General features: G+C 39.5%; 1 protein-coding gene and 2 long non-coding RNA genes across 8 annotated transcripts; 1 reads left to right on the top strand and 2 right to left on the bottom strand.

Moving 5' to 3' along the window:
* Positions 1 to 2,098: 2,098 nt before the first annotated feature.
* On the bottom strand, positions 2,099 to 3,941 carry LOC103436521 (7-deoxyloganetin glucosyltransferase-like). Its single transcript, XM_070817661.1, has 2 exons — positions 3,294 to 3,941; positions 2,099 to 3,186 (listed from the first exon to the last, which is right to left on the bottom strand). Exons 1-2 carry the CDS (start codon positions 3,823 to 3,825, stop codon positions 2,255 to 2,257), a joined length of 1,464 nt encoding a protein of 487 aa, XP_070673762.1. The 5' UTR covers positions 3,826 to 3,941; the 3' UTR covers positions 2,099 to 2,254.
* A 2,147-nt stretch (positions 3,942 to 6,088) lies between these two features.
* LOC103405092 (uncharacterized) lies at positions 6,089 to 10,482 on the top strand. 6 transcript variants are annotated; one of them, XR_011578386.1, is made up of 8 exons: positions 6,089 to 6,254; positions 6,368 to 6,449; positions 6,579 to 6,686; positions 6,812 to 6,933; positions 7,039 to 7,136; positions 7,229 to 7,316; positions 8,733 to 8,822; positions 10,093 to 10,230. It is a non-coding gene; the product is annotated as an uncharacterized lncRNA (long non-coding RNA). The 6 variants fall into 6 exon arrangements; XR_011578388.1 differs by having other exon boundaries at positions 6,112 to 6,254; positions 6,588 to 6,686; positions 10,093 to 10,482; XR_011578385.1 differs by lacking the exon at positions 10,093 to 10,230 and having other exon boundaries at positions 8,733 to 8,935.
* Positions 10,483 to 13,686: 3,204 nt separating this feature from the next.
* Positions 13,687 to 14,793, bottom strand: LOC139193869 (uncharacterized). Its single transcript, XR_011578390.1, has 2 exons — positions 14,181 to 14,793; positions 13,687 to 14,103 (listed from the first exon to the last, which is right to left on the bottom strand). It is a non-coding gene; the product is annotated as an uncharacterized lncRNA (long non-coding RNA).
* Between the last annotated feature and the right edge of the window lie 2,524 nt (positions 14,794 to 17,317).

Here is a 17,317-nt window from a genome sequence, read left to right on the forward strand (position 1 = left end):
GATCTTACAAGTGACCATGTTGACCGAGGGTTAACTTTTGGATAAAATGTTCCGAATCATTTGTAAATGATGAGTTTAGTGTGACTAGAGACCCAATAGAGCCTAGTGGATCTATCTTGGTTAGTGAGCTATTCCAGTTAATGCTTACCTCGATTTACGTGATTGGAACACCTTATTGTGACATGCATTTGTATATTTAAATTTTTGATAATATGAATGATGTCTATGATTATTTTTATGACGATGTGAACCTAGAATCTTATTAGAAGTATTATGTAGATCTTTTATGCTTGTATGACAAGATAGTTAGTGTTCATGATAAGTTGATAGTGCAGGTGCCTACTTTGGAAATCATAGGGATTGAGGTAAGGGTAGATTTTGTGTTGAACTGATTGCACCAGGTAACAGTGGTGCTTAGGCAGTCCTGCTTGATATATCCGCGATGGGGGACTGTTAGGGGTGATCATGCTTGGTATATCCATAATGGGTGATCACTGCCTACGTTATTAGACTATGCCTATGGTTCTTCTTGGTTTATCCGCGATGGGGGACCATACACATTTTAGGAGTGATCATGCTTGGTATATACACGATGGGTGATCACTACCTAGAGTTAGGATGTGGTCCTGCTGGTATATCCGCGAAGGGGGACCATACGTATTTCAGGGGTGATTATGCTTGGTATATCTACGATGGGTGATCACTACTTTCACGAATAGACTATGCTTATAGTTCTGCTTAGTATATCTGCGATGAGGGACCATATGCATCCTAGGAGTGATCATGCTTGGTATATCCGTGATAGGTGATCACTACTTAGAGCTATAGGATATAGTCCTGCTTGGTATATCCGCGATAGGGGACTGATATGGGTTTTCATGCTTGGTATATCTGCGATGGGTGATCACTGCCTACGTTATTAGACTATGCCTATGGTTCTGTTTGGTTTATCCGTGATGAGGGACCATATACATTTTAGGAGTGATCATGCTTGATATATTCGCGAAGGGGGACCATACGTATTCAGGGGTGGTCATGCTTGTTATATTCGCAATGGGTGATCATTGCCTGCACGATGAGATTATGCTTATGGTTATTCTTGCCAGATTCACGATGGGGGACCATACACATACCAAGGGTGATGAGGATTAGTGGTACTTGGGACATTTCAGTAGGTGACATATTTTAGTTGGATTCTGCTGAGTGGTCCGGAATCATATCTTGGTTTGGATTCTGTTGAGTGGTCCGGAATCACCTTTGGTGTCTTAGTTTCGTTGAGTGGTCCGAAATCACATCATTTAACTTGTTGGTTCCTTGGTTTTGATCCCATTCTTCGGAGATGTAGGCTTTGGCCGAACTGTGTCACTCTAGCCCCGCATTTCAGTGTTTTGTACGTGATATTGTTTGGTGTGATTATTGAATGCTGTTGGATATAGTTGTTATGATTATGATTAGACTCGTTGACCAATGTGGCTAGAGATTATGTTGCGCTTCGTTTAATGTTCCTCGTGATGTTACATACCTGTGGTGTGGTTTTATGTTGAGACATAGTGAATTATGTGATGATTGTTCGAGTACAGTGAAGGACGAACTATGAATGACTTGATCCCTGTTTAGGATACGTAGGCAGTCTAACGAGGAGGTTAGATGCAGACATAAAGTATACAAAAATTACTACGCAATTTGGATCGTGAGCTGTGCTTTGCACATATCCTAAAGGCGGGGTATGTTAGATATACGGATACTTGGTGACATCACGTGTCGATCTTGGACGTATGTCGGGATCTGGGCGTGACAGGGTGCTGGTCGAGCCGGGTTCATTTTTGGTGGATTAGGACTCGACTTGTTTTTTCTGTAATGAGCCCGAGCCGGTCCGGGTTTATGTATTTTCATTAGTGGACCAACTCATTTGGATTGTTTGGAACAGTCTGGCTTATACCTATTAACGAAACTCTCAACTAAAAAGAGGTGAAAAGACTAAACTAACTCTGTCAAAAAAGCTAAAGAATGAACCAAAATATAGTTGTGGGCAATAATAAATTAAACATAAATCCCATAAAAACCACCGCAGGTCAGGAACTTCATGTACGCTCTAAAAGAAGTCAATCTAACAGGTGGTATTGCCTATAGGAATAGTCTGTTTTAAACAACATACAATAGCCTCTAAGCACTACATTTTTGTAAGTTAATTAAGACCAACAATAACATCGACTACAACAAAGTTAAGCCGAATAAGGGTTGCCAAGGACAACACCTAGCCTTTCCTTAATAGCACTTGACTCACTAAATAGTCTAAGTTGGTCCATGAAGAGCCATGTGGATCAGTTGCCTTTTCTGCTAGTTTCTTCAACTCCATGGCCTTGTTTTTCATTTTCTTACCCGTCTCTCCCACAATCATCTCTTTGACAATGTTCTCGACGTCGTCTCTCTTGGCATCCTTACTGATCTCCATGCCAATACCCCATTCACTACAAGTATAGAGACAATTTGTTCGTTGTTCGCCGAATAAGGGACAACAGAGCATAGGCACTCCAGCAGACAGACTCTCAATGGTTGAATTCCAACCACTGTGTGTTAAAAACCCTCCAACTGATGGATGGTTAAGGACTTGCTCTTGTGGGCACCAACTTGTTATTAGACCTTTTTCCATAGTTTCTGCCACAAACTCGGGTGGAAAAATCGTCGATTCACCAGCTACCAAATCAGGTCTTATTACCCAAAAGAATGGAAGCTTGCTATTTGCAAGTCCCCAACCAAACTCAATAAGATGTTGTGCCGTGACAACCGCTAAACTGCCAAAATTCACATAAACAACAGAATTTGGCGCCTTGGCGTTTATCCATTCCAGGCACTTTGTTTCTTCTTTCCGCAGACTGTAACCCATAGGCTCCAAAGGGTCTTTTGGTATCTGATTGAGAAGCAACTGGAGAGGGCCAACAACATAAACATGTGGAAGCATAGATGACAAAGCATCCAAAACATCTGGCTCCAACGCATCAAAAGTATGAACAACAACTGCTGAAGCTTTATGAACTCCAACAGCTGCTTCCAAGGTGAAGTTAAAATTGATGTCATTGGGATTAGTAGTTTGAAAGGAAGCCGGAAGATCCCTTAAACGGATAGCTTTTACTCTTAGAATCCAATCTATGACCTTATCCAGAAAACCATTTGTGAAATAACTCTCATCTGCAACGCAACACTTAAATAAGTCAACGAAATTTCATTATTTGTTTAGGAACAACCAGTTCACCATAAAATCAAAAAGTTGCTTCATTAGCATTTATATATCTGACCTTTGAGTGGTGCAAGTCCTTTTTCCACCAAAGTGGGGTATTGCTTACAACTCATGAATCCGACCGCAGCCAAAGTGAAGAACACTGCGATAGGGAGTCCAAGTTCCTCAGCAGCTGTGATGGCAAAAGGCATGAAACCATCTGAAACAATGGAAGTCACAGGAGGTCCAACACTGTTGTTGGAACTCGCCGCTTCATTGAGTTTCAAGAGGAGGTTACGAAATGGAGCCAAGAAATTTTTTCTCATGGAATCACATAACAAAGGGATGTTTTGGGTTGTTGCATCAGCCTCTGAATCTGGAAGGCCATCTGGTATTGTTTGAAACCGAAAATCGGGGAAGTCATCAACAGAATTTGGTCCTAAAGATTTAAGAAAGTGCCTGTGGTTGAACTCCGTATTGACAAAAGTTACATGAAAACCTATGTAGTGTAGGAGCTTTGCTAACTTGAGCATAGCCTTTATATGGCTTTGTAATGGAAGGGGAATGCATACAGTGTGAGGCTTATTACAGACTACAATATTGGAACTCATATCTTAGATTGTGTGGTTTTAACTCACACTGAGGTAGCTCAAGTTTATACGTCTAACAACATTTTTGTGCAAGTCCGGCCGCCATCTGACAGAGTTGTAGAAAGAGACAAGGGTATGGAAATAAATAACGGGTGGCGTCGACGGAGTTTTGTCTATTCTATTGTCATATATATATGTTAAGTAATCTTCAACTAAAGGGGTTAAATATATTTTCGTTCAGAATTATAATCTTACAAAAATAATTCTACTAATAAAAAATTTTAAGATTGAGACTCAAAAATTATTTTTGAGTTAAAATAATTAAATTTAAGTTGAACATCAACCATGCCAACCACAACAATTTTCTTAATATAAAGGACATTTTCTCAATTGCTGGACCTACTACAATTTCTCGTCGATATGATTGCTTTACCATGTTTTATAACTAGTGTATGTCCACACGTGTTTGTTTGTTTTGTTTTTTTTAATTGAAGGAAAGAGGAAGAGAGTGAGAGAGAAAAGGGAAGAGAGGGAGAGAGATTTATTTTTTTATTTTTTTATTTTGTAAATTAGAGATGATAAAATCACCTCTAGGTGAGGATTAAGCAAAAACAACAATTTTGTTTTGTTTTGTGAAGTTACATTATTTTTCTTAATTTTTTTGTTGTGGTACAAAACAAAAAGTTTTTTTACCGTCTTTTGGTTGACAAAAAAAGTTCCATTAATATGTAGTTTATAATAGCTGGTTTCATGTTACTAACATGCAAGCCATTTGCACATCTCCACCTAAATGACCCCCCTGTCTAAAAAACTTGACTTTGTCTCTTCTATTCCTACTCATAAATTTAAAGGAAAACTAATAAAAATTGTTTAAAAACTTTGAGTTCTAACGATAAGGATAAAACAAAGGGTAAAATAAATAGTACCAGGATTGACTTTTTAGTGTAAAAATGTGGTTTTTCGTTAAAGTGAACAGTACCAAAAGCTTTTCGTTAAAGTTTCCTAAATTTAATTTATACTAGTATATGCCCACAGAGGTAGATTTTGCCATCCTGTTTTGTGTGGTCACGGTTAAGTCACGTCAACATTTTATATTTTTTTTTATAGAGATAATAAGACAAAAAGGAATAGTAATATAAAATGTTGACGTGGCTTAACCGTGACCACACAAATAGGAAGGCACGGGAGGGCACGAGAAGTGGGAGGGCAGAGAATCTACCTCCTATGCCCACACACAAAGTGTGTGTGAAGCTTTTTTACTTTTATTTTTAAAATTGAAGTAGAGAGGAAGAGAGGTGAGAGAGAACTGGGAGTGGAGAGAGAGAAGTTAAAAAAAAAAAATATTAGAAATGATAAAATCACCTGTAGGTGTAGGTGAGGTTTAAACAAAAAATAATAAAATTTGTTTTGTTAAATTACGTTACTGTTTTTAACTTTTTTGTTGTAATAGAAGATAAAAATGTCTTTTTACCCTTTTTTAGTTGACAAAAAGAATTTCATTAATATGTAGTGTAGATTAGTGATTAATTGGAAACGATAGTTAATCAATATGTTATTAAAACATGCATATTACTATTTCTTTGTCCTTATTTGGTGGGTAAAATATTCCCAAAATGTTAATATAGTAAAAATAGCTTGCGTGCTAGTAGAATCTACTTGACTTGTGTAGAAGTGAAAATGTTGAATAAGAAAGTAAGTGAGAAGGTTGTTAACATTCTTATGGAGTTCTAGAAATAATTCGTAAAGGGATATGGTCTTTCAATCTTTATGTATTAACTGAATAAATGTTAAAAATATCAACCATTCAAATTACTAATGTGTATAATTTCATAGGCTTTTGTTAATCGTTTATGTAGCATGGGTAGAGCTTACGTTTTGTATTTGAGGATACTAATGTGAGAAAATTAGAACGTTTTATCGCCGTATTGGAAATTAGAAGCACTCTTCAAAGTGCATATGCAATTTAGTAATACTACGTAAATTAATTTTTTAGACTAAATTTATAAATATTATAATGTGTCACAATTAAAAAAGAAACACGTTAATCAGTACTTAAGTAATAATTTAATTATCAATAATCATGTTTTAGAGTACCCTTTGCAATTAGTACTACTGGTAAAAAAACGTGAAGGTTGCTTCTTATCAAACGGACGACGTGAAACTAAGCGTTGTTTCGCCTTCTCACCGACCGGGTCTATTGGGCCGCGGTCCACCGAGAAATTTTTTAATAGCCGTTAGAAAGAAAGAGCTCCCTTACATTTAAACCGACGGCTCAGATTCACTCAATTCAAACCTCGATGCAATCAAAACACTACCCTCACAAATCCCTCCGATCCTATCAACAAACGGTCTCTTTCTCTCTCTCTCTAGCTCTCTGAGATCTTCGTCTAAAATTCACAACCCTCTCTCTCTAGAATTCGCATTCTTGCTGTGATTCGATTCCATGGAAGGTACTCTCCTGAGTGTCCTCTCTCCCCAATTATTTCTTGTTTTTTTATTTAATTTCTCGTTAAATCGTGGAGCGAGTGGTGTAATAATCGCTAATTTTTCCTCTTTAATTCAGATCAAGCGGTGGAAATGTTCCCCAAAACTGCAAAGACTTCGTTCCAAATCATGACTCCAAGCCCTCTTCGACCTCTGAGCAGGTTCCTTTTGTTTTATTTTATTCAATTTGCCCACTTTTTAATTTTTTGAATTACAAGAAAGTGTTGAATTTGAGGTTCGGATTCGATTATTACTGCTTCTTATAGTTTTAATTTTGTTTCCGGTCCAAGAAAATGTAGAATCGGGAAAATTTCCGACTCAATTTCATCCCTCTTTTTTTTGAGTTAGAACTTAAAACCCGATTACAACACGGTTGGACAGTGACGTAAGCGACAAAGGTGGGTAATTTCTGAAATTCTTGGTTTTTTAATCTTTAATTTCTGAAACTTTTCAACTAAACTGTTACATTGTGAATTTCAATTGAGTAGTTGAAGTCAGGCTCTGATTATATCATTATTTTCAGAATGTACTCCTGATAGTCTGATTATGTTATTGGTGAGAGTAGCACGTCGAACGGAACTCAACAAGGTTCTCCATGTCAGATGGTCCTTCCAGTTTTCCAGATGATCTCAACTGGCGTATCAGGTATATATAAACCATGAATTTCTGTTTGTTTATTTTGTTTTCATTTCCCCAATCCAATTGATGACTTTGATTACTTCGCCTTCGTGTTCCTGTAATGTCTTACAGGATAGGTTTAAGGACCGGGAATCTTCAGGTGTTGAGATTGTGCCGGTATTATCACAACCCCATGGCTGTTGGACGGGACAAAGTGGTTATATGTGCAGGTAGACTTCACCCCATCCGCCCTAAGTTTCATTCAAAGTGGTTCCGCTTCTGAAGTACAGAATTGATGCTTTCTGTGGTTATACATTTTCAGGCTGGTTTTTCCAGAGCCAAGCAAATTTATAATCCTCTCTCTCCACAGCTGCTGTGCTGTGTTATGCGGGCAGAAGCAGATGACTGAGGTATCCTTACTGTTCTCGTTCACATTTCTCAGTTTGCTTTTGTTACATTTGTTGTCGTTATATTTCAAGTATGCGTGTACTTGTTTATTTGACAATTGGGTTCGTATGAGATCATTTGGCTGAATGTCGATGTACAAGTTTGGTTATGGCCGGACCGGCTGAATCCCTTTTGTCATTTTGCTTGCTCAAAGTTGAACATGGGATTGAAGATAGATATTGTTCTGTGAATATATAACTTCGAAATCGGACAAGAACCTATTCTCAGTGGCGGATCCAGGAAATAATGTTTGGGGGGTTAATAAGGATAGCGCGCGCAGCGCGCAATTTTTTTTTAACAGAAACGGCATGCATATCGTCATTTCATACCTGGAGGAAGAAGCTATGGGCGTGGACGTGTTTCAGATATTTACCGACTAGGTGACTCCCTTTGTTACGTTTACAAACAAATATTCTCCTCTTATTGTACATTGATGAACTGTATTGGTGGCTATACGACCATCATCAGTTCACATGAATAAGCATATTGTTTGGATTTCTGTCGTCATATCCTATCTACCATCGAGACATCTTCGACTTCAGCAAACCTCGGTGCAAACGCATAAGAATATTATGCTGCCATCTTGGTCTTCTTCCTCTAGTTTCCTGCCCTTCTTTGGCCGCAGAATTTTGTACTCGGGTTTAAAATCCTTGTTCAAAGGTCCTGAACGTTCAAACCTGGAGGAAGAGATTGCTTCAACTTGTCGGCCTTCTCGAAATCAAACACACAAAGTGTGTAAAGGTACTTGGAGCACCGAACCTTGAACTTGACAGCATCCTTGGTTCTTTCAGACCTTTCGTCGAACACTTGGTGTGCAGCCAAGGGGTCTCACCAACAGCTCCAAGGGGTCGCACCAGCAGCTCCAATGGGTCTCTACGGTTGTTTCCATGGCTTCCAAGGGGTCGTGTGACCCCATTGACCCCACTGTGGATCCGCCACTGCCTATTCTTGAGTCTTGACGCCACTGTGGATCCGCCACCGCCACTGCCAGACAAGGTGCTACCATTGACTTGTTTACTAGTTTAACTCACAGTTTAGGTGTAAATAATTTGTTGCAACATCACTTATTGTAGTCTTCACCCCGGGGCCGATTTTTGGCCTCTAGGGTTCCTCATCAATAAGAATTTTGCTCTAGGGTTATTCTAAGTTTAAGTAGTAAATATATCTGAAAATGCCGCACGCTTTAATGGTCTTGGACGAAGCCATTTTTTCTTAAGGAAGCAAAGCTGCAAGGCGCACGTTGGAGGGAAGGTTTCTTCATTGGATGATGTTGAGGTCATTGTCTATTTATGTGAAAAAGGTGACATATTCATACTTGCATGATAGGTGTAAACAAAGAAAAAGAAATATGAGTTTTTGGTTTTGTTCTCATGCTTTAGGATTTGAAGAGAGAGCCTTGTCTGATGAAGTCAAGCTCATTACAAATTCCTTTTCGGACCCTGCAGTTCTAAACACCTTTCAGCTGCTAAGTGAGCCTTTTATTTTAATTACTCTCAATTACTTTCGAACTTTCCTTCTCTTTTTAATTGTAATTTGTTGTTTCTGGATTTACAAATGCCGAAGCTTCATCCGAATTGCCCTAGTATGCCTTCTGAAAACTCACTTTATAACTGCTACTTGTTGTGACTATGCTTAGAAACATGCATAGGAGTTAACTGCTAGATAAACAAGATCATGAATGATCTTAGAGACTTAGCAATTCAATGATAGGCTAGGAACCCATATCTGCTAGTCTGCTTTGACTGTACTCTGCGTGAAATTTGATTGCATTGAACTGCTTAAATTTTTTGCAATATGATAGTCTTAGAACTGCTGTGGTTGATGTGAATGAATGAATTGCTGCTGGATGCAGGATCCAATTTTTCTTTATTTGCCTTGCACGTCTTAGATGAAATAGGGCCGCCTTGTATGTCTTGATTGCAACCTGCAAAAGGCCAAAGTTTTTCAATCAATAACCTGTTTTTATCAACTCAGTTTTTCACAATAGAAGTTTCTCCAAGCAAAAATTTACTTTGAAAAGATAAGAATTTTATCCAACAAAACAAATACTTTTTCGAATTAAAAACACACCTAGGCAAACAAAAATTTTATTGCAAACAAGGATTTTCAACTAGTATTATTGAAAGAAAGCAAAACTCAAAGCGAAATGTATTTTTGTTGGATTTTTTTTCAAAGTGTTAAGAAAGTTGGGCTGCCTTCCAATAAACGCTTTATTTATTATGTCTATAGTTAGACATGGTAGAAGTCTGATGGTCAACTGATTAGTTTTTTCAGAGTCATTGACTCATGTGTGACATCGTATGATGACTGCAAGTATGGTTTCAGCTTGTGATCATTCACTTTGAATGTGTTACCACTTTACTCAGTGTTGCTCGTTCCAACCGGACTTCAACTTCTATGGAAACAACTTAAACCTTAATTTAAACTACAACACTTTTTGCCCTGGTTGAAACTCTTTTCTAAATTTGATTGTCATGAAACCCCTTAGTTTTCTCCTTGTAGATCTTTGCACTTTCAATATGCCTCATTACGAATTTTGTCTAGCTTGTTGAGTTGCAGTTTACGCTTATCACTAGCAGAATCATAGGCGAAATTTAGCTGTTTGATAGCCCAGTAAACCTTATACTCAAGCTCCATAGGTAGATGACACGCTTTCCCACAAATGAACTAAAAAGGAAACATCCCAATCAGAGTTTTATACGTTGTTCTCTAAGCTTATAGAGCATCGTTTAATTTCAGATTCCAGTCCTTGCAAGTGAAGTAGGATGCGCTTTATCTCTTTGTTGGAGTCTTCAATGTGCCTAGATGTCTGAGGATGATATGCAGTGGCTACACAATGGGTTATCCCATATTTCTCAAGGAGTGCAACAAAAGGCTTATCCAAGAAGTGCTTACCTTCATCGATGATAATAGCTCTTGGAATATTGAAATGCAGATAAATCATACCTTGGAGGAAGTTCAGGACCACTGACCTTTTGTTAGTAGGTGTTCTAATTGCCTAGAACCACTTAGAAACGTATCATATAGCCACAATAATGTATTGGTCCCCATGGGATGATGGGAATGGTCCCATGAAATCAATGCTCCAAACATCAAATAATTCAACAACCAGAATACTCTGTTGCGACATCTCATTCTGCTTAGACTGAATGCTCACTTGTGGACAACGATCACAAGCTTGACACCAATTATTTGCATCTTTGAAAAGTGAAGTCCAAAACAACTCACTTTGCAAAATCTTAGTCGCTATCCTCTTCGGCTCAAAGTGACCAAACGGCTCAAAGTGACCAAACGTATAGTGATGGGCAAATTTCAAAATATGGTGTTAACATTGTGCGCTTTTAGGCGCACACAATGGCGCATACCAAAGAAAAGACCTAAGAGCATAAGGCTCAAGGAGTTCATAGAAGGCCGCCCCGAGCACTCGAGTTGGCTGAGACAAAAATGGAGTTTCCCTCGATTGCATGGAACACGTGAGCAAACTGACAGCTTTATAGCAAAAGCCTCCAAGGGCATAACGACTCAAGTGCCATTTGGATTATGCGGTGGCTCGTAGTAAGCAAGATGCTTAGTATGAGACGTAAAGGTAGTCAAGATAATGCTCGACGAGAAGTGGCAGAGTAATTAAGGTTTGAGTGAGATGCTTGGCTCATTTAGACCTAAAAAGGCATGCCACCCTGAATGGGAAAGGTTCATTCCACTGACGAGAGCTTAGTTAAATAGGTGGAAATGTGTAAGTGAGTTAGTACAAGTTGTTGGCGCATTAAATGCCAATTTGAGAGGCTCAAAGACTGAGAGGCCTATATGAAGAGATTAAGACATGATTTAATATGTGGGTCGGACAATAGAAGAGAAAAAAAGTGATTGTATGAGCTGGGCGCTATTTAGTCTTAAAGCTAATACATTATGAGAATATAGTGGCCATAACCCAATTTTGAGGGGTGAACCCCTTATATCTTTAAGTCCATTTCATTTCAGTCCATATCCTAAGCTTACCCTAAGGGATTTAATTAAGTTTGTTAACCTTACAATTTTGAACGTTCAATCCTTTGTCTGGAAGAATATCGTTCGTCGATTCAAAATTCCACATACCATACTCATAGATAATGGACCACAATTCATTATCCTTGAAGTCACAGACTGGTACAAGGAACTTGGCATTCGCCACTTCACTTCTACTTCGCAATACATGCAAGGTAATGAGCAAGCAGAAGATTTGGCATCATCTATGGGAAACGCATATGATTTGGTTGTGTATTCTACGCTGTTATCTTTGCGCTATAGTTTATAGTCCACCTGCAAGATGACCAATAGTCTCGAGCCGACACACTGAAGAAGAAGACGAGAAGAGATGATTAGGCTAGCCATTTATGGCAAGAAGATGAATGACATACTTGCTGGTGTTAGAAAGATGAATAAGGTGGGGAGCCTCATCCATGCCCAAGACACCTTACTCCAGGAGAAGCATGATGACCGCCTAGAACAAATCAACCAAACGAATGAGAAGATTGACAACACATCTAAGGGAGGGGCTTGTTCTCCTTTTGGGGATGTTAGAAGCTGGGGGAGGGGGCAAAGATGCATGTGAATCAACAAGAAGCTTAGAGCAGAGGAGGATGCTTGGGACGAAGGGGCGAGAGTTGTTGAGCAAGCACTAAAAGGCTCGACGGGAACCCTGGTCGGCCCTCTCAACCTGAGAAGCACATGGAGAGAAGTTATGGGTAAGAACATAAAAAAAAGTGTGGGATCGGCTTGGAGACATTGAGTGATTATATATCCAAATTCAATAACGAGTTTGCTAGATGCATAGGATGTGATGAGGCAACAACAGATAATGCCCTCATGTGGGATTTGTTGGAGGTGATTTATACTTTTATCTGACTTGGAATCATCCTGACACTTTCAAGGATTTGCTGTGTGAAGTAACCACTTACTCTTGGGTCGAACAACTAAACAAGATGAGAATACAAAGGCAGTAAGGATTGATCGACTGAGCATGTCGGCTAAAGCCAAGCAGGAAGTTGTGTATGACCGCTTGCCAAAAAAAAAAGGTAACCCAAAGCAGATAGTCACCCCGAGCGATATAACAAGTACAAATTATATGCCCCCATGAATATGTCTTAGGGGAAGATGTTCATTCTTGTGGAGCGTCAACTCCCCACTACTTGAATGGTGTAACCTAATTTTCATGGATGGAGAGATAATACTAGGTATTGCCAGTATCACAGAAACCACAACCACTTTACGGACGATTGCATAAATCTCAAGGACGATAAGAAGTGCTCGTTCAACGAGGATGACTCACGAAATACGTAGCTGATAAATTGTCAGCCCAGTCGAGCTTTGTTTACGTCGAGTGCCACTGCAAATTGTGATCTGGTAGAAAGGAATGTGATCTACACTTTGTTTGAAAGATCTTCACTTTCGAGGAATTCTAACCGATCTAGGGGCAGTTTCGCATACCTACTTGGTCGTATATGATGCTAGTGATAAAGTTCCCAACCTATGCAGGGGTAGGAATGGTCAAAGGCGATCAAGCGTCGGTAAGGGTGTGATATGCGTCATAAGTAAAAGTGAAGACCGAGGTGACAACCAAGCAATTTAAACGAATGTTTGAAGGTCGCCACACCAGATCCCAGTACTTGTTTAATGGTCTTGATCTCCCTGAATGGACCCTGCAAAGGGCTTGTCGAATAAAAAGAAAAAAATTATTGCAAAAATTATGATAAAGGGGCTGGTCTGGTCTTGTACATTGTAGTTGCGATTGCTGGGTTGACAGCCAAAGAGTCTATGGCTGGTCCAGTTTGGTCAATAAGGGTTTCTCCAGCTCTATCTTTTTTATCCCCGCTCTTCTTAGAGCTGTCGTCATCATCCCTAACATCCAGATCATAATCAAGATGAGTTATCTTCACCTTCTTCTAAAACTCCGCATAGCCTTAGAAGTGAGTTTGTTGGTAAGCTTTTGGCCGGCTACCGTTTGGAGGTAGTTGTCTATATATCCTGACTGCCGATATGGGAGGATTCATCCAAGCCCTTTACTACTCGTTCTCCTTCCTAAAGGCCCGAGCAGTATCTTCAACTTATCCCTAGCTCTAGAAGCTTGGAGTTTCTTTGTGGCAGCTTCGCTCATCTACCACCCCAGGTGCTGGTTCCTTTACTTCAGCCAAACACTTTTCTTTTTTACCGTCTTAACTGTCGTCTTGGCGACCCCAAGCTTTGTCTTTTTAGTTTCCAAGGCATCCTGAAGCCTCCTAGGTCTCGCTCGAGTTAAACACTCAGCTTATTTTTAGAGAATCGGTGTCAGATCATTTGGAATTGAGCAAAGAGAGCATGTACAGGAAAAATACTACGAAAATTAACCAACAAAAGAACGTTTCGTAAGCATAAGGAAGTGAAATGGGAAGAAGAACTTCAGCCGGTAGATCAAAGGCAATGGCAAATTGTTTGTGGGCGTTCCCCTTTGTGCACCCTTAATTCATCCACGATGTTCGCTCCCCGAAGGATCTTCTTGCAAATCTTCATGAAGGAGTCGATATTTTGGGGTGAGGCATCTCTTGAGCGAGATACCATTATGGCGATCTAAGTTGGCCAGTCTCCTAATAACTGGGGCTTCTGGCTCATTTCTAGCTAGCGCTTGATCGAGGATTTGCTTCTGCTAGCGCTTAGAATGGTTTGCACCGACGAAGAAGGCCTTGATCGCTGAGCTGAATGCCTGACCTACTTTCTTTCCCTCATAGCTCGGCGGGTAATCTGCTTGCAAAGTATAAATTAGTTAGAAGTGAGTCCATTCAGACCAGGGACAAATATTGAGAGATCATGCAATTTACCTCTTAGAAGGACAACCGGTTGTAAACAGGAGTCGGTTATGATAACGCTAGTGGAAATTTCTCTAGAAGACAAATAAGTGATGACAACCAACTGAAGCTATTCCTCTTCGGAGCCCAAAACAGTCAATTGCAAAGAAAAAAAAGGGAAATTGTATTTAAGTTAACATACTACGAGACACTAAGATATGAAAGAGGCAAACTATGTTGTTACAAGCTTTATTCTTAAAGCACCTAACAACCTGAGCGTCTATTGCTTCTACCTTAGCTGGGTTTTCCCAGTTGCAACTCATAAGGAAGCATTTATCCTTGTAGGGTTGTTGATTTGATGGGTTATCGGTAAATAGTAAACAAGAGCTGAGCACGTGGTAGAATCAAGCCTGGCAAGACTGTTTTGTAGTTTATAGTAGTTTTGGATAAGGGCAAGGTGATGGTCGATTTTGAAAAATTGGTGTGGGTTATCACACGGTAGAGGAAGGGGTGCAAAGGAATGCCAGATTTGAAAAACTCAGCAGAAAAGGCCATTCAGTCATGTAGTGGTTGGCTAGGTTTTTCCCTCGAATCGGGGTTGGGAATATGACATTAAAAGGGATGCTATACTAACGTCTTAACTCTTCTAACTAAGCACCTGTGACCGAACCTGAGACTTGTAATGCGCATTGCTCGGATGCATTGGGCAAGCCTACACCTCCCATTTGGTGAGGTTTATCAAGTCAACATAGTGCTCCAATAGTCTATCGGGTTTATCGGGCATTCCTCAAGAACAGACGCAGTAGGAGAATTCGTCAAGTCCACTATTGGCAGTTAGGTTTGTGGCCGATGAGGAGGAATAAAGGACGACCCAATCAAAGGCTCATCAAGCGTCTAGAAAGAATTGACAAAATTGGTGGAGTTGGCCGTTTCGCTACTAACTGACTGATCTTTAATTATGCCATTATGATACGCAACAGAACGATCGGCCAATTAAAAGATAATCAATATCAGATTTGGTTCTCCTTAACCCAATCGCCAAAAATAGTATAAGACATTAAATTAATAATACTAGCTTGTCCAGTAAAATTGCACTGCATTGTTCCGTTAGAATCACTTTCTCGAAGTCCACAAGTTTCTTCTTGTACAACATATCCTTCAAAAAAATTGCATATGAAGGAATCATCTTTATAGCATCCAACATGTTGATTTAAACATTCATCAATGGTTGCATGAAGTCCTTCAATTGATGATCTTTGAAATTCGATTTTAACCTCTCGGGGTATGGAAGAGGTGGTTCATAAACACGCCAGGGGTATGAAATTTGCGAAGGACAACTTCCCTTCCCATGAACTAGAGTTTCTTTACATTCTTAACGGTGGTATATCCATGCTTGGCTGCCAAGTTGTTAAGCTGGCAGAGTGTCGCAGAATTACTTGGAGAACAAATTAGTCAGCGCCCAACTTCTGAAGTACGCTTTTGAGGGGTAAGCTGACAAGGGAGATTATGGAGTGGGTTGAAGCAGAATCGGAGCCCAAGGTTGATGGTGTGCTTTAAAATGTAGCACCAATATCTTTTGATGAATGATTGCACAAATGGAGAACAAAAGTAATATCCCTCATTTTCCTTTTTGTTGGCTGCTCTCTCTCTTCTCACTTTGAAACCAAAAGATTGGTGCCTTATAAACAAAAGGCAACAAATTTTTGTTTATAAGGCCAAACAAATGGGCTGCTGGGCTTATAATATTGAAAGGCTCAATAAGAATGAGTTACCAAACAAAAGTAGCAACAAACTAGTGCCTGAACGTGTTTATGATCCCCCGCTTCCATACCCCAAGAGGTTAAAACCAAAGGTCAAATCAACTTACCATTGTTGGATGCTATAAAGAGGATTCTTCATATGCAGAATTTTTTAAGGACACACGTCAAGAAAGTGATTTTAATGGAACAATGCAGTGTAGCTTTACTGCACAAGCTACCACCAAAAAAGAAAAATGCAGGGAGTTTCACTATCTCTTGCATATTGTGAATTCTAATTTTAAACATGCTTTAAGTGATCTAGGTGTTAGTATTAATTTTAGCGATTGGATCAAAAAGAACTAAATCGTACATCAATTATCTTTCAATTGGCTAATCGTTCAGTTGAAGGTTTAATCATCAAAGTTGACAATGACTATGAACAGTCAACTGGCAATGGCACAGCCAACTCCACCGATTTTGTCAATTCTTTCAAGACACTCGATGACCCTCTGATCAGGTCGTCCTTTATTCCTTCTTATCGGCCACAAACACATAGTAGACTTGACGAATTCTCCCATTGCGTCTGCTCTTGGCGAAGGGTTTACCTCCGATTGTCGTGAAGAAGACTTAGTGCACTATGCTAACTTGGAACACCTCAGCAAAATGGGAGATGTAGGCTTGCCCAACGCATTTGAGCATTACGCATTACAAGTCCTCTAGGTTTAGTCGCAGGTGCCAAGTTAGAAGAGTTGAGACATTGGTATAACATCCATTTTAATGTCATCCTCTAAGCCCCGATTGGAAGGGGAAAACCTAGCTAACTGCCACACGGTTGGGTGGCTTTTTCTGCTAAGCTTTTCAAATCTGGTGTTTGGTTACCTTTGTCGGTTTTTCAAAGTCGACCCTTGCCTTGTCTGACACTACAATAAACTATGAAACAATCATAGCCAGGTCGAATTCTGCCACTTGCTCGACACTTGTTTACTATTTGCCGACAACCCATCAAATAAGAGCTAGTTTCTTACGAGTGGCAACTGGGAAAGCTCGGCTAGGTAGAAGCGACAGACACTCGGGTTGCTAGGTGCTTTAGGAATAAAGGTTGTAACAACATAGTCTGCCTCTTTCATATCCTAATGTCTCGTAGTATGTTATGAGTTTTCAAACTTAAATACAACTTCTCCTTTTTTTTTCTATGTAGTGTAAGATGTAATCTGAAAATCAACAAGTTACTAGAATCACAGATAAAACAAATATAACTACAATAAACCAATCAAACAATTAAAAGGGAAATAAACTTATCTTCCGAAGTGGAGGAAGAAGAAGAAGCCATGACTGCTAGGGTTTCAAGGAGGAACTTCTACACTCTAGCAGCCGAGATTCCTTGTGCACAAAAATAGGGTTTTGCACTAGAATAGGATGATGTTGTGAGTG

The sequence above is a fragment of the Malus domestica genome, chromosome 17 (assembly GCF_042453785.1).
Source record: "Malus domestica chromosome 17, GDT2T_hap1".
Classification (NCBI taxonomy): Eukaryota; Viridiplantae; Streptophyta; class Magnoliopsida; order Rosales; family Rosaceae; genus Malus; species Malus domestica.

Bases quoted from the DNA above. Each gene is read 5' to 3' on its own strand.
- LOC103436521 (XM_070817661.1), bottom strand. From the start codon at position 3,825: ATGAGTTCCAATATTGTAGTCTGTAATAAGCCTCACACTGTATGCATT. The intron at 3,187-3,293 runs GTCAGATATATA...GTTGCGTTGCAG, and splicing joins AGGACTTGCACCACTCAAAG to ATGAGAGTTATTTCACAAAT.